At 44.9% G+C, this 17286-nt stretch overlaps 1 protein-coding gene and 1 pseudogene across 2 annotated transcripts; one reads left to right on the forward strand and one right to left on the reverse strand.

Annotated features, from left to right (window-relative positions):
• Positions 1 to 1497: 1497 nt before the first annotated feature.
• On the reverse strand, positions 1498 to 3095 carry DHRS1 (dehydrogenase/reductase 1). The gene has a single exon (XM_083433643.1). It carries the CDS (start codon positions 2847 to 2849, stop codon positions 1860 to 1862), a length of 990 nt encoding a protein of 329 aa, XP_083289769.1. The 5' UTR covers positions 2850 to 3095; the 3' UTR covers positions 1498 to 1859.
• A 4956-nt stretch (positions 3096 to 8051) lies between these two features.
• Positions 8052 to 14282, forward strand: LOC310673749 (amine sulfotransferase-like; annotated as a pseudogene). The gene is made up of 6 exons (XR_014515478.1): positions 8052 to 8193; positions 10371 to 10580; positions 11303 to 11429; positions 11899 to 11993; positions 13724 to 13904; positions 14060 to 14282. The product of XR_014515478.1 is annotated as an amine sulfotransferase-like (transcript).
• Positions 14283 to 17286: the final 3004 nt, after the last annotated feature.

Raw genomic sequence — 17286 nt, forward strand, 5'->3', positions numbered from 1 at the left:
CAAGTCAGCTGCTGTTTTAAGTACTAATACAACTGAGCTTCCAAGCAGGTGATGATGCCAAGCATGAATTACACAACTTCCAACAGTGATTGGTATAGAGTGTTGCACAGCAAAACAATGGAAGCAAATGTTCAGAAACTGGCCAATTGGGTAAAGAAAACTCTGTAGGGTACATGTAGCATCATTGTGAAGCATTAACCAGCTCGGCTTTCTTCCCAAAACTGACAGTTTGAGGTCAGTGCCTTGGCAGGCCAAGCAAGGGGGATTGTGAAAGGAGATTTATATTAACTGGTTTTATCAGTATTGGTTCTCTAGATGGGATACAAATGTCTTAACATTTTTTGCTAATGCAGTTATTACAAAACCAAACCTGAATGTAGACCAGCTATTTTTGGAACCAGTTTCTCAGCATCAAATTAGAGATAAAGGGAGAGTAAAGTCCACAGCAGCTGCGTCATATCTACTATTTAACTGAAACTTTTATCATTTTCAAAAGTAGTTGGTATTGGAGAGATTAGATGTAACTTACTTTTATTATTGCAAACATATCACCAACCGAAAAACAAAGGGTGTGGGAGAGCAGAGGGCACATCCAATCTAGATAAAGAAAGGTGAGTGGGAAAGGTTTTGTTTCTCACCACTATTAAAATGACTTCTACCTGAAGTTGCTTTTATTTTTTTCTAATGGGCCCTTTAGGGTGCATGTAATGGAGTTTCCCCAACAAACTCACCTCTCTGTTCCTTCATCTCTTAAAGTAACACAGCAGACCCTCAAAAGTCTGAGGCAGAAAAATGCTGATATACCTTAGCCCCTTTCCTATGAAAAGCAAAGAGCAGAACTGAGGTGGAGTAAGGGTATGACAAAAGTGGGAGGAATCTCTTTGTATTTGCATGGCTGGAATATGTCCTTCAACTCTGATGATGTGCTCATGCTTGTCTGGATGGATGGAGGAGATAGGAGAATGTTTGTGCGTAAAAGGCAAAAATTAACATCCAAGTTAAATTTATATTGGCTGCTTTGCCCACCTTTGCCTATTGCCTGTTGCCCTCAGAAAGTTGTCCGAAAGAGAATGTGGCCCACTGGATGAAAAAGATTCCTCGCCTCTAGTTAAGAATGCCTCACCTCTGTCTGTTCCAGAGTACATCTTTTTTCTCAAGAAGCCTAGATATGCCTTTTTAGAATTTCACACATCATTTGAAATGAAGCTTAAGACACTGCAAAGGTTTTTTTTAACCCATACCAATACATATATTAGAGCAAAAGATAGGGTGTGTACTCTCTGGATTACCTGAGCAGTTTGTGCATTTCCCCAGAGTGCAAAACTATCCTCCCTTCCTGCAGTGGGATGATCTTGCAGATCTAAAACAGTGCTTGCTCTTTGATAAAGATGCAGTGATACCACCAGGTCCCGTGTAAAAAAATTAGGGGCGGGTGGGAATGGTGCGTTTCATAGGGGCAAAAAATTGGGGCAAAGTATTGCCAGCTATGACAAAGTCTCTCAGAACAAATGCATTTAATTGCAAAGTAGCTTGTTTCAGATACTTCTGTCACATCCAAAATACAGGAATGATGAAAGATGCACCCCCAAGTGTCAGAACTTGGGCTTATAACTGAATACAGAATTATAAGGAAACTCGTTAACAGCTTTCTATCAAGCACAGAAAGAAGATATTGCAGAAATCAGCCCTTCCTTTTAAGAGCAAATGGAAAACACTTTTAAAATAATTTCAAATTTGGAAGTGCTTTCTATTGCAAACAGCTGTAATAATAAAATAGTTAACGCACCAGCCAAATAAGTGTCAAATTGAAGTTTTCAGCAATCGGAGAAGGTTAAAGGCATAGATGCACAATATACATCTTAGGCTTGTTTTTTTGATTTAAGTTGAGGCGGCTGGATGGGTGGGTAAATGGAAAACTTGCTAGAATAGAGAGCAAGAGCCCACTTGGGGACGGTGATGAACCGAGGTATGAGGCGGAATAAACCGGCCAGTTTGGGCATCAGCTCCGAGAGGATTTCCCGCAGCGAGAGGTAGTTGAAGACTTCCCTGCCGTCCACATCCTTGAAGCCGTAAAGGCGGGCGAGGTCCGGGTTGAGGAGCACCTTCCCGCTGTGGCGCATGACGCGCGGGTCGGACGCCAGGCTCACCACGCACTTCCCGCTCACTTCGGGGGTCTCTCCCATGGAGGCCATCTTATCCTTCAGCTTCGCCATCATGGGCCCCGTCCTGTGCTCCACTTCCTTCGCCAGGCTCTCGGTGCGCACGAAGCCCGGCCACAGCGCCACCGAGGCCACGCCGAAGGGGCGCAGCTCGACGGCGCAGTCGGCGGCCAGGCGGTCGCAGGCGGCCTTGCCGATCCCATAGGGCACGTCGAACATGTAGCGCAGCCCTCCGGGCGACGAGATGGTGACGATCAGCCCCCTGCCGGCGGGCACCATCAGCCGGGCGGCGTAGACGGTGCAGATGTAGTGGCCCCGCAGGCCCGCGTTGTTGATCTGGTCCCACAGGACCGTCGAGCACTCCCAGAAGGGCAGCCCGAACCCCTCCACGATGGAGCCCACCCCGGAGAAGGCGTTGTTGACCAGCACGTCGAGGCGGCCCGCCTGCTCCTGCCGGACGCGCTCGAACAGCGCCACCACGTCTTCCTCCCGGGACGAGTCGCACACCACCGGCACGCACTTCCCGCCGCGGGCCCGCACCTCCGTCGCCGCCGCCTCCAGCGCCTCGCGGTGCCGAGCCGTGATGTACACGGTGGCGCCCGCCCCGGACAACTGCAGCGCGATGCCCTTGCCGATGCCCCGAGAGGCGCCCGTCACCACGCACACCTGCCCCGACAGAGGCTTGGCCATGGCGGCGAGGCGAAGCGTTGCCAGGCGGATGAGGAGCTTGCAGGCCGCAGTCGGGCTGGAGCGGCGGCGGCGGTTGTCAGAGCTGCAGTGCCGGTCTGGGCGGTTGGGGAGTTCGGCTTAAAGGCCCTCCTCCTCCTCCCCGCGGCTCCTCCCGCGAACAGGCAGGGCGGGATCGGGCGATGGGGAAGGCACGCGCGCGCGCGCCATCCGCGAAGCTGCACTTCGCCTCCACCTTCGCTGCTTCACCGGGAGGGGTCGGCAGGTGCCCGGGCGTGCTCTACCCACCGCACTACCCGCTTACCTAAGCCTGCTGCCCAATGTTTGCAGGGGTGACAAGCCTCCCTGCCAAAGCGTGGGGAGCAACCCGCCTTGAAACCACACGCAGGGCTTACTCCTGACAGCTCTGCCGGACTATGTATAAGCTAAACAAGCTATAGCTTAGGGCCCCACTCTTGGGGGCCAAAAAAAAATTTAAGGGAAAAAACCTGGATGTACATTTCCAAAATATAAAATAAAAAGAAATAAAATAAAAGCTACATACAGCAACAGTGTTTTGTGTTGTGTAGGCTTCTGTGATGTAAGCTCCTGCTAGCCCGCTCCCTAAAATATGACTGGTTTGCTCATTTCTGTATATAGGGTGCCTACATTCTGCATGGACTGGTTGCATGGCAACATGTGCAACTGGCTTTAGATAACTATTAGGTCCATAAATTATCAAATAGCATATATTCAGCACAAAAAAACAGCAACAAATTGTTGTTGACAAAGGACAGCTGGACATATAAAGGGCCCCATTACCTTCAGTAGCTTAGGGCCTCATCAAACCTAAATCCAGCCCTGTTCCCACCACAAGTGAATAGTAAAGAGAACCCACAGAAGTGGCACTGACACAAAACCCCACACATACACTAAGTAGAAGCATTGCTGCCTGACACCATACCACCCACCATTCCCCCCTCCACCTTTTCCCCCTTTTCTTCCTAATGTAACACAAATGCCTCAACAAGTGAAACTGATCTGTAGAAAATGTAACTTGAAAAGAGAGACATTGCAATACTTTTGCAAACCAAGAAATATTTAATAAAAAATGTTTTTTTTTTTAAAAAAAGCAACAACCCGCAGTGTGAGAAAGGTGGAGAGTTTCAGTGTAAATAACAGACTACTTATGAATTACTACTTGGAGCCAATACTTTGCTTGAACACCTTGTTCAAATCAAGGTGGATGGAGGACACAGGTATGTGTCAAAGGCAAAAATTAGCATCCAAGTTAAATTTAGATTGGCTGCTCTGCCCACCTTTGCCTATGGCCTGTAGTCCTCAGAAAGTTGTCCAAAAAGGAATGCAGCCCATCGGATAAAAAAGGTTCCTCACCTCTAGTTAAGAATGTAAAATTGAAAACTTAATAAAAAATATTATAAAAACAAACATTCCCCTAGTTGCCTGTAAATGACAGGACACTTGCTTTTATAGCCATTCCCTGGAAGGGAAGCAAACAGTCTCAGTAAGGTAGTGGTTCCCCTGCATTTTGGTTTGGTGACCCTCTGTAAGGTGTGTGCCCGTGGCAGACCAGCCCCTGCTTCACTGGGAGCTGGAGATTTGGCAACCAAAAAAGGCACCCAGCACACAATCACCTTGTACCCCAAAGTCCACATTTCACATAAATTTGGTGAGAAGAAAAGGCATTTAAGAGCTTGGTTTTAGTTAGAAAGAAGGCTATTTGAGCTCCGTCTAGGTACCTATGCTCCCAATGATGCAATATTGGATTCAGACCACAGGCCTGAAGGGGATTTCTGTTGCCCCAGAGCAACCATGGAGGTGTACAAATCCCATCCCTGCGTTTTGGTCAGAGCTGCTTCACAGATGGAGTTGTATTCCATTCCTTACACCCTTGAGCCTAAGAGAAGCAACTTCTGACACATGCTCTTTCTTGTAGCAATAGGAACTTTTTCTCTCTTTAGAGTTACGAATGGGTAAGTTTTAATAATTAATGCTACCATGCAGCCTGATAATCTCTCTCTCTTTTTTCTTACAATAAAATAAAGCTTTGCTTTAGTTTGGGTTTGTATCTACATTCTGGGTTATATGCATACCATTCAGGTAGATTCAGTGACCTGGTTTCTCACTTGCAAAACATCCCTCTCCTCTTGAGGTGGTGTGTTTAAAGGGATATACATTTTGCCAACAAGTAGGTCAATACGAACTTTGATGCTAGTCAGTCCCAGATAATTATTGACACACAGCCTGCTACTGAGTTTCATCCCCATAACATTCATTGCTGGAAATCCTGACTCACAAGGATTTATGTACTACTAAATGGTATCATCCCAGATATTGCTTCACCAACAAGCTAAGGATACTCAGTTGGTAATGCAGCAATTTTCATAGCATGAAGTCAAAATCTGGGTAATCTCATTTCCCAAGAATTGGCTTTGAGGATCCTAGCAGATGACAATGAGTTGATCTTTTTGCATAAAGACAATTTTGTGACAACAGAGTGGCTTCTCTGTTTCCAAGTAAAATTCACTTGTGCTGTGATGGCACTGTAAAGGGAAGTGGAAGTATATATATATATATTTAAATAAAAAGAAAGATGGCAAATACTGCTGTATCTGATAACAACAGCCACAACAAAGCACTGGGCGTGTAACTGCAGCTTAGAACTAAGATGTACATTTTGATAATGACAACCCAGGATATTAGCAGGGATGAAATACATAATCACTGCCATGTGCTTTCCACATATTAAGTGTTACATATTAACATAATAACAATAATTGTTGTTGTTGGCATCTGTCTGTCTCTGGAGGCAATGGAGGAATGTGCCTCTGCAGGTGAAGTCAAACTGTTGGAGGGTTGCATGCCATGGCAGGACAGAGTCTCAAACAATAACATTGACCACACCGTGGCCTGCAATTACAGCATATGAGGAAGCTTCTTGAAGAAATGCAGCTGAACTTTATTTTATTTTAAAGAGAATTTAAAGAGGGATGAATTGCCTACAAGAAATCATGGAAGTGATTTCAGCATTCATGAATAACCCTTGTGCTTGGGTCTACTCTTGCCCCTTAATTGGAAACATAATGAATCTAGACAAAGCAGTAAAAAGACAGAAAACTTAAGAGTTGGGAAAGGGATTAACCCAGCAGAAAATAAGTGAGAAGGTCCTAACAAGGCCCCATCAAGTGTGTGGGTCTACCAGGAGAGAAATGCACATACAAAATGGCAGCCAAGTATTAAGAACCTGGAAAATCACCACCAAGCAAGACCTAGGAAATTTCTGACCTGATGGCCACAGGGCAAGCAGAAGCCCCAGCAGACCAAACACGCAAACAGCACCCAAAATTCTGTTGAAGAAGAGGAGAAAACAGGATATGTTGCTTTTTCATGGCAAATCAGCAGGAGCAGGCAGTGTGTCCAAGGTTGTTTACTGGTTTTATCAGGTGCAAAGGTTGCCCTCCTTTTGCACTCAAGAAGGCCCATTTTGAGCTGCAGTTACACACCCAGTGCTTTGTTCTGGGGGAAACCATTTCTGCACGGTTGCCCCTGTAGCAGACCTTTTGGGGAGACTCAAAGGATCCCTCGGGGGGTAGGAAGGGCTCCAGCCCAATTAGGCTCCGTTTTCTCCAGTCTTCATCTTTTATACTATGCTTTAATTGCTGGTGCCAAATTTCTGCCTGAAGGTTTTTTCGGTTTCTGTATTCTTTGTTAGGGATTCAAACTCTGCCCTACCAAGTCCTAGTCCAACACTCTAACCATTTTGCCACACTGGTTGAGGAAAGTGAGTCTTGAGCCCATTTATCTCTTCTCCCCCTTTTTTTTGGGTTTCCCTCTTTTGATTATGTAGTAAAAAGAAAAAGAAAAAAAAAAAGGAAAGGACCCCTGGATGGTTAAGTCCAGTCAAAGGCGACTATGGTGTTGCGGCACTCATCTCACTTTCAGGCCGAGGGAGCCGGCGTTTGTCCACAGACAGTTTTCCATGTCACGTGGCCAGCATGACTAAACCGCTTCTGGCACAACGGAAAACCAGAGTGCACAGAAACACCATTTACCTTCCAGCCACAGCAGTACCTATTTATCTACTTGCACAGGTGTGCATTCTAACTGCTAGGTTAGCAGGAACAGGGACAGAGCAACGGGAGCTCACCCTGTTGTGGGGATTCGAACTGCTGACCTTCCGATCGGCAAGCCCAAGAGGCTCAGTGGTTTAGACCACCGCACCACCCGCCTCCCTTAATGCAGTACACATGGTGTGCAGCACTCAGGGATAAGTGAGGGTCCACCTCCTCCCTCTCCACCCAGATGGTAGCTAAGTTGGTCTCTGTGTGGCAAATTTTATGTGGACTGTGCTCTCACCACGGGCTGCTTGATCTCATGTTCAGTTTGGAAATGCTTTAGTTCCTTTCTGAAATGGGCACTCAGAAACTGGTTGGGCTTATACTCGGCTGCCCATTATTTAATCACTATTTTATTTGTTGGCAGCACTGGGCCCAGTGACTGCCAACTCTTCATAAATAGTTTGCATGGAAGCTGACGGTGCAAAACTGTGCCCCACCTATTGCCAAAGGGAGTGGTCGGAAAGATAACACAAGCACAATTGAGATACATATTTATGGCTGCTGCGATCAAAAGTTTTGCAATAGCAGTTGCAAAAGAGCTGTGGGCCTCTTTCCCTGTAGCCAAACTTGGGATGCTGCTTGTTTGTGGCGGCAGAAAACTTGGTAGGTAAAGCAGTTCTCGAGACTGCAGCTTGGTATTCATTTCCATCACTGTATCTGCATATCGTGTGGAGGCAGCGCAGTGGCAGTGGGAGGCCCCATTAGCTAACGTGGTACCTCAGGTTAAGAATGGTTTCAGGTTAAGAACAGTCCTCCAGAACAAATTAAGTACTTAACCTAAGGTACCACTGTACATGGTTCTCCTCTCCATTTCTTTCTCACAAAAACTCTTTGAGGTTGGTTAAGCTAAGAATAGTGACTGGCCCAAAGTAACGCAGTGAGCTTCATGACTGTGTGGGGATTCAAACCCTGAATAATGGTTGTGCAATCAGTGGTGGAAGAACCCTCTCTGGCACCCGGGGCGGGGCAGCCTGTACAGAGTGTGTCTGTGCAGCATCCCATACGGAATACGCATGCGCAGCGACCGTATGGGCTGCCGTGCATGTGCACTCTGTACAGGATGCCACACATGGGCAGTCCATACAGGATGCCGCATATGTGCACTCCGTATGGGCTGCTGCTTGGGTGTGGTGGCTGTATGGGCTGGCACGCGAGCGGCATCCTGTACGGAGTGCGCACCAATGGCAGCCCGTACAGTTCTCATGCGAGAGGCAGCCGTGTGGATGCCCGTAAGGACAGCGCACAATAGCGGCAGCCCGTACAGATGCCGCATGAGTGGCGCCCATGCGGACTGCTCGTGCCCTCGGCTGCTCTACAGCTGGGGGAAGGCAGGGGCCATCTTGTCACCCCCCCCAGAGTAGCACCCATGGCAACCCACCCCCTCCACCCTGTCAGCATCGCCCTTGAGCCAGTGCCACTGACTGGACTCATCCACTTCAGCCCCGACTGGGCCAGGCGAGCACTTCCAGAGACCACCTTCTGCACAGGAACAGGTCTAAGTGCTGTGGACTCACAACTCAGAGTTGTGAGCACCAGATTCACTCTGAAGACAGTCGTTGCACAGCAGAGTACAGCAGAGCATAAACCACTCGGAGAACAGCTCTGTAGAATAACTACTTTTATTCTATCTACAACTATCATACAAACTATATACAGAGCTAAATGGAGAAGCTGAACTGCACTGAGTATCTGCAGCTGCTCTTAGCAGCAACCTTATCTATACAGAGATAACTCTCTCTCTCTCTCTCTCTCTCTAACACTCGGTCTCTCTCTTTGATGTGAGGCTGAAGCGGAATAAGTAGTGAGCAGAAACCGCCCCCCTCCTCTCTGGAGAATCAGCAGAGAACATCAGCAGATTCTTTGAATGGGAGGGGTGAAATCTCCTCACACACCCCACTTCATACACCCCTGTGTGCAATTCGAGTGAATTTCTCTGAACTCATTAAAAATTGCCTCACAAACATTTTAGATGGAGAAACATTCGATTCCTATTGGAGGTGCCGGGCTTTGAGAAGGAAGCGTGTAGCTCTGGAAAGGTCCTAGAGCCCTCCAATCTCCTTTCCAGAGCTGGCAAAGCACTAGCTAGGCTTTGGGAAAGAGGAGAGAAGACTCTAGGACCCTGTCACAAACCTCCTGCCTCCTGCCTCCAAACCAGCACCTTGCTTACCAAGTTTTGAGAAGGCAGCACGAGGGCTGAGAGGGGGGCATCAAATATTACTGCGGGTCACCAAAAAGGCCTTAAGGGCTACATGTTGGACCACCTTTGTCTGGGAGCCTTCTGCCACAATCCTGCTCTCTGTATGATTAAGCAATAAATAATATTCATGTGCAGACTTCATATTTCAAATGTGCTGCAAGCAAAAAGGAAAACATCGTATTCTGAGTGAATAATGCGGATAAGGTCCCACTAGTCCAGCAACTGCTTGTGGATAAGTATAGCAGAAGGGGAGGGAATGAAAAATACAACAAGCCCATGAGAAATCCTCCAATTTATCACAAATACCATTCCCCTCTCCCTGCATACGTTCTTTGAGGAGGTATAAGCTAAAGGACACCATTGGCAGGAATGGCTAGAAGGACCACTATGTTCAGTTGGCTTTATTCATTCCTGGGAGGAAGTGCTGGGAATGGCAGTACTTTCTGTTGGACTGTACTCTGTGGGGCTCTGCAGGCAGGGCCCTATACTCACAACCCCCCACACTCTATACTGGCCTTCAGCAGCTATGGTATTTCATTTTGGTGGATCCATCTCTTCTACTGAATTTATACTGCATTGTTCCATTTGTAACCATCTGACTTGTTTTTAAATTGTATTGGTGTAATCTTCGACACCTCCCTTTCCATGGAGCCGCAGATTGCAGCTATAACAAAGGTGGCATTTTTCCATTCTCCGCCAAGCTAAGCAGTTGGCTCCTTACCTCTCTCACCCTGACCTAGCCACTGTGATCCACACGACGGTCACCTCCAGACTGGATTATTGTAACTCGCTCTACGTGGGGCTGCCCTTGAGACTGACCCAGAAACTCCAGCAGGTGCAGAATGCTGCAGCGAGACTCATTACGGGGTCTTCGCTGCGAGATCACATTCACCCAGTGCTATACCAGCTGCACTGGCTCCCGGTGGAGTACAGGATCAGGTTTAAGGTCTGGTTTTAACCTTTAAAGCCCTATACAGCCTAGGACCCTTGTGAGGCATCCCCTGCAGCATCCCCAAGGCTCCTCACCCAGATCCCCAAATCTGCATCTGTTTTTCCCATGGCTCCCTTCCTCGCCATCATTTCTTTTGTTGCAATTCAGATAGTAAGAACTTGATGCAGAGACATGTTGTTTTCGATTATTTTATTCTGTAAAGTAGTATGTACATTTATGGTAGTGAACTAATTAAACAAGCTTATTCTTGTTCATAGGAACAATATGGACCTAAAAATATTTTGAGCTTGATTTTTCACGAAGGTCATCGAGATGCAACTGAAAATGTGAATATACTAAACAGAGTTCCATGGCTGGAGTACAAGAACATCAATATAGATGACATCAATCGCCCATCACCTCGTCTCTTTGCTTCCCATCTACCATATTACTTAGTACTGAAGGGATTAAGGAATGGAAGAGCAAAAGTAGGCACTTAATTATCACATTAAATGGTTGCTTTGCCTTACTTTACACTACAACCTCATTTTCCATTGACATTTCTCAGGTCCGTTGATATTTCTTAGTTTCAACAAGTCTCAGTTCCTTTGTCAATATGAATGAAAACTGGGCTTGGAACTGATTCCAATGATTCCAAAACAGTATGGACACCTATCTTCTATCTACGTCCAGTTATATGGGTTAAAACAACCCTGCAGTGAGTTAAAGAGGTCTGCCCTGGACCAGCATAGGATACGTTGCTGCAATGAGATTTCCAGGAGTTATATATAACTATAATATAATAACTACAGAAGCACAACAAAACAGACAACAGTAAGCAATAAGACTGGCAATTATAAGCACCAAATTAAAATGGTTCAAGCTCCAAACTGAAACGATAGGAAAGGAAGGATCATGCCAGCCTCTTTTAGGAAGCAGTTTCGCTGCAAAGGCCCTTTCCTTGATTTAGCTCATTGTCCTCTAGACACGGTTGGACTTCTACTCCCATCAAAGTTAGCCAGAAATCATGGGAGTTGTAGTCCAGCAACTGTTAGTGTGCCAAAATTTCCCAAAAGGATGATGTGTGTAACAGAAAAATAAACCAGAGAATATTGTGAGAATAGTCAGGCTCAAGAGATCAGTCTCATTGCTAGCAATATCTCATGATTGGGAGAGTTGAGCCAAGTAGAATTTGTTATTATTCCTGCAGGTTGTTTATGTGGCCAGAAACCCAAAGGATGTTTTGGTTTCCTATGATCATTTTACCAAAGCTGCATGCGCACTAGAAAAAGTAGAAGACTTTGGGATTTTCATGGAGAGGTTTTTGGCTGGAAAGGGTAAGGATTATTTGCCACTCTACAACAATTCATTTTTGTCCCTTCAACCCTGTCCTCCTTTGAAAACAGATAAAATAAATTGTATGTATGGTAAGGAATGTCTGATGCTGTTAGTTGCTCTGAGGAAGTCATAGCTGATTTCCCACGTCCCTCAGAAATACAGAATGTCTCCGACTAAATAAACTACAGCAAACAAGGTTACGCCACTGATAGCATAGAGCTGTGCACTGGATTGGGCCCACTCCCAAAGCAAACCAGACTGATTTGTAACCTGTCTGTTGTCATGTTGAAGCAGCTACTAAAGGGTGAATTTTTACTATGATTTAATGGTTTATACCACTGCTGGTTCTTAAACTGATTCCTTTAAATTATTTTAATTGAGTTTATATGACTGTTATGATGCTCTCTGGATATTTTTCAGAAAATCATTTGCTCTACATTTATGACAGATTAATTTCTCTCCTATCAGTATTTGCAAGTTCATGGCTGGACCACCTGGAAGGCTGGTACGCTCACAGAGATGACTTCAATATTCTATTTCTTACCTATGAGGAAATGAGTAAGGTAAGGGGTCAAAATGTTATTCAAACTGTTACTAAACAACCATCAAAACCCACCTTTACAAAACAGAGGAAGGAACCAATGTGATGATTCAAGTGCCCTGACTGAAGGAGATTCTGTGTCCCCCTCATTTATGGCCAATTAGCACTCACTCTGAGTGAGCTGATCATGTGGCATTGAAACCTTCATGAATTCATACAATCAGTTTTAAACAGCTCCAGATATGAGAATGCCCCACATCATTATTAACTGATTTCAAAACAGAGCTAGCCCTGGTTGACTCAGATTCACAAATCAAGCACTGCCATGGCGCTGTCAGTCAGGAATGTCCAGAGTGAGGAATTTACTCTTCATTGGCAAAAATACGTTTACAAGTTAGGCAAAGCATATCTATCACTCCTCCGTCTCTCAGCTACTTGTAGGTGTGTGCCGGGTGAGGCAGTTGCCAGAATGGAGAGGCCCAGTCCCCAACCTTGGTTTATGAATCTCCCCTATCCAAGCAGGCAATGACTCCGCTTGTGTGTAACCTTCTGCTCCTCCCACCTCAGTCCTCTTCTGGACCTGGAGATTGGAAGAACATGGTAAGTGGGAGCAGAAGGAGGAGGCATGAAAACCCTTCACATTTCAGCAGCCTGACCTGCCTCTGCCTCCTCCTGCACCTGGTCTTCCCTCTCCAATCCTGCCTCTCACTCTTGTCTCCCAGATCCCCCCAGTTCAGTCTCCAAGCCACCTTCTCCTGGTGTGCCCACCCATCAGAATCCAGCCACTGCTCCTCAGTGTCCAGTCAGCCTCTGACAAGCACCAAATAAAATAAATGACAGCATGGGGCTCTTCCAGCCAGGCACCCTTTTAAAAGGCACACAATCTTTGTATGTACAAGAATGCAATGATTTTTCCAAAAAAAGCTAATGGAAACAATAATTTCTGACACAGTCTTTCTTCAGGGAAAAACAATGTTTTCTGATTTTGGTAGAGACTTAGGACTCAACTACATTCGTAAAGAAACAACAAATTTAATGAATTTTAAACATGCAATACCAGATGGCGCCAGTGAGCAGGAATTGTTCGGAATGACATTTCCCATAGGATCCCCCCCCTTCAGTTAAAACGATTTAATTTCTGACTTATTTATAGCGCCCCCCCCCCGTGTTTAGATCCACCCATAAGCAACAGCCTGCTTAGAAACCACTAAAGCTTTACTTGAATGTTCAATGCAAACAGTTCAAAACCCCAATTTAGCTGCTGCATCCCCTCCTAGTATCCCCTCCTTTCTAAAAGATTAAAAAGCTAAGGAGACCATGGATTCAGGAGCAGCTTTTCAGGCCTTAGACTGAAAATAGTGCACTGAAAGCATTTCCCCTGAGGAATTATGGGACTGATAATATAGTGTTATGATCCCAAGCAAGATATGTCAGTTCACAGGCCCTCTGATGCTGAGGAGAGATGTCACAGAACCTCCCTTGTGTCTGCAACATGGGCATTTATTTATTTACTTGTGGACTCAATTGAAAGAGCTGCCCCAGAATATAATGCATTCTGCATGGCTCATGGAATTAAAGCAACAATGAAAGTATAATATAATGCAATTGCAATTATTCCAAACTAGGCAAAGAAAGATGCAGGCTGCTTGTTTCCCCTGCTTGTAATCCTGCCTATTCCATGAGTTTTAGTCTCTAAGCTGTCAGGTTTCTCTATTGTGGGTGGCCTCACATTATAACTACGTTCCATTTCAGGATCTGAGAAGCTGTGTATTGAAATTATGCAACTTCCTGGGAAAGAGACTGACGGAAAAGGAGGTGGATGCTGTTGTGGATCAGGCTACATTTAATAAAATGAAAGCAGATCCCAGGATAAACTATAACTTCATGCCACCGGAGTTCATGGACTACAGCAAAGGACATTTTCTTCGGAAAGGTAAGTTAATGGTAGATCACACTGACTTGGTGCTGCTTGCAGAATTCCTGACATATTCACCTGACAATTGCATCTAGGGATCAAATATATCTGGCGGTATGGATATGTATTTGTCCACCACAATGCACGTTTTTTCTGTTTGCTTCCTGGGCCAGGCACTGTTGGAGACTGGAAGAACATGATGACAGTTACACAAAGTGAAAGGTTTGACAGTGTTTTTAAGGAGAGAATGGAAAAGCTGCCCTTCAAGTTCTGCTGGGACATCCATGAGGAATTATGAGTCTCCTTCCAGCTTGAAAGAAGAAAATTGTATACAGTGTGGTACACGACTAATCCATACCTTTTGTCAATGGAGAGGATAAAAACATTCTTTGTGCATCACAATATGCTCGTCATTCTAAAATATGCTGAATATGTTTATTAAATGTCTTTCCTATTTACATTGGTACCTTCTTTCTTCCACAATGAGATGCTGATAATATACTGTTTCTGGGGAAACCCGTTTTTCAGCCCTGAATCAGAGCCAGTGTTAATCCATGGAAACCCCAATGGATGTCTGCTCCAATTCAGCAGTAAAGAACAGGTTTTCACAGGAGGGAGAAAGCAGCAGGAAAAGCCAAAGGTTGGATGAGCAGCCCTGTCTCTTTACTGAGTAAATGGTTTAGGTGGGCTTCCTGGAGCATGGCTAAATTGGACACTATACTTGAGAATATTTCTAGGAACTTTTTCTATGTCTTGCATGTGTATACCAATTGTCCAGATCTTGAGAATATTGCAGGAGTCCATCTAGAGCTGTGTTGGAACCAAGCAAGAAATATTATTCATAGAGTTGTTTGCTAAGGTCCTTCTCTAGAACAGTGTGCCATCTGTTGCAGCATCTGCCAATCCATGTGTTGCAAATAAACGGTGGAGAGCTGTGATTGTTGGAACACATGTTGGCGAGTATTTCAAGTCATTTTGACTAGAAGTCTTCCACAATTTCACTTGGGGTGGATCTACACACAGGTGGTGGGGGGACCACTATAAATAAGTCAGAAATTAAATCGTTATAGCAAAAGGGGGGGAAAGTGATGTAAAATAGCAAATAATTATTTTTGTTCTCCATCGCCATCTGGTGTTGCATATTTATAATGCACTCAAGGTGCTGTTTTTTTTTTTTTACTAATGTAGCTGAGTCCTTGGTCTGAAAGAATGATGTGTTGCCTGTACTTTGAGATGAGTAGTGCTTTTTTCTAAAAAAAATGTTCAGGGGTACTCTCATTTTCACTCAAGAAAATCACCATTTTATAGTGCAAATTGAGAAAAATACAGTAAATGGACAAAAGTACAAGATTCACAAAATGTTTAGGGGTATGCGTACCCCTGTGTCCCTCCTAGAGAAAAAAACACCGGAGATGAGGAACTTGTGACACACGTAGTCCATAATATGCACTAACCCTGTTTTGTGTTTTATGACACTGAACAATCACTTTAAAAGCTTCATTCATAATCAAATTTATTAAGAGGGTAAGTCTTCATGAATACAGTTTGATTTACTTCAGGTAAGCTTGTCGCTTTCTCACCTTTGGCCCCTGAAGTTAGGTAACTGGAGTGACAAAGTCTGATTCCAGAGGAACTCATCTGACCCCAAGCCCCAAGGATGATAAACTTTGCAAGGGGCCCAAAACTTTGACCTGAGTGGATTTGAACAAGTGGTTCAGTGGGAGAACTTATTTGAACTTCAATATAAAATTGCCTCACAACCATTTTAGATGGAGAAAGCACTCAATTCCTACTGAATGGCAATGATTAATCAGAATTCAAGCCCATGCCAGCCTATAGGGAAAAAGCTGCACTTTCATACTGCATGCTGGTTCTGCATACTACATACTGTTTGATAAGAGACAAGTTTGATAAGAGACAAGTGCACCCAGAATGTTCTTCTGGGAATGTATTCTTTGCATTCTTTGACACACATACTCTAAGTTCACACAGCAAACACGATCACATGAAAAAGCACAGATTCCCTCATTTGCAGCTTATAAGAATACGTTAATAAAAATGGTTTTTTGTACTCTTCCAAGAGTTTAGCAACACACACATTCATTGAATCTCACACTTTAGCCAGACTCTGGTATTTATAAACTGCCATAATATGATTTACTACAGGTTACGCCATCCTCTGCTTCTTTGAAGTCTTTAGAGTACGGATGAGTAAACTTATCTCTTTTGTTTCCTCTCACTTTCTCACATTTCCACTGTTCTTTTTGGTTCACCATATTTCTGCACCAGTCTGTGCTTTTTAGAAGAAAAAAGTTCATGAAAATTTTTAGTGTCAGCATTTTAGTGTGCATTTCTCTTGATATACAAATTTATAGACAAACATGTTTAATACACACACACACACACACACACACACAATGGTTTTTCTTAATATAGAAGAAGAAGAAGAAGAAGAGGAGGAGGAGGAGGAGGAGTTTGGATTTGCTATCCTGCCTTTCACTCCCTTTAAGGAGTCTCAAAGCGGCTAACATTCTCCTTTCCCTTCCTCCCCCACAACAAACACTCTGTGAGGTGAGTGGGGCTGAGAGACTTCAGAGAAGTGTGACTGGCCCAAGGTCACCCAGCAGCTGCATGTGGAGGAGCGGAGACGCGAACCCGGTTACCCAGATTACGTGACTACCGCTCTTAACCACTACACCACACTGGCTTTCTAACACTTTCTGTAGGATATTTAGCTAAAATAAGCATTATATCATATTATTTGTATAATAAACATGGTCCCTTTCCGTTGGAAAGCTGTTTTGCATAATTTGGATATGTGTGAATTTTGATGGATGAACTGTAGCTGTATTTCTGTTCACATACTGTTTCAGGAAGTTGAAATTTGGTTGACACATTAAACCATGTGTAAATACATGTGTATTTACACTTTAAACCTTGTGTAAATACTCTTTAAAGGCACTGCCTTTCAATATAAGCTCAGAGTCTTCCTTCTGTGCCTGTAGATATTTTTCCTCAGAGTGGATTTTACACACACACAGCACAGGAGTTACATTCCTAGCCAGCTGAACCCCAGAACCAAGCTCTTCCCTCTGCCCTCTAATTCTCTCTATTGCTTTTTCTCTTGATGTCCAAATTGCTGACTCCACCCACCTCTGCCTAGCTGTGCCCACAGCCCGGGACACTGAGTATATGGGGTGGAGGGGGCTTCAGCCCCCTCAATATTTGGGGGCATAGGGCTCAGACCCACTTGAAGAGGAGATGCGCGTGGTGCAGCCCAGTTGAGGAGAGTGGCAGTCTTGACAGCTCCTTCACATGCTGGAGCCAGGTTCCGATGGGAGCCTGTTGGGGGGCCCCGGTCACCCCCACCAGAAAGTGTGTCTGGTGGATAGTGGACTGA

Source organism: Podarcis tiliguerta (assembly GCF_965153285.1).
Source record: "Podarcis tiliguerta genome assembly, chromosome: 3".
Classification (NCBI taxonomy): Eukaryota; Metazoa; Chordata; class Lepidosauria; order Squamata; family Lacertidae; genus Podarcis; species Podarcis tiliguerta.

What these genes read in the sequence shown, in the direction of transcription:
- DHRS1 (XM_083433643.1), bottom strand. Translation starts at nt 2,849, where the DNA reads ATGGCCAAGCCTCTGTCGGGGCAGGTGTGCGTGGTGACGGGCGCCTCT.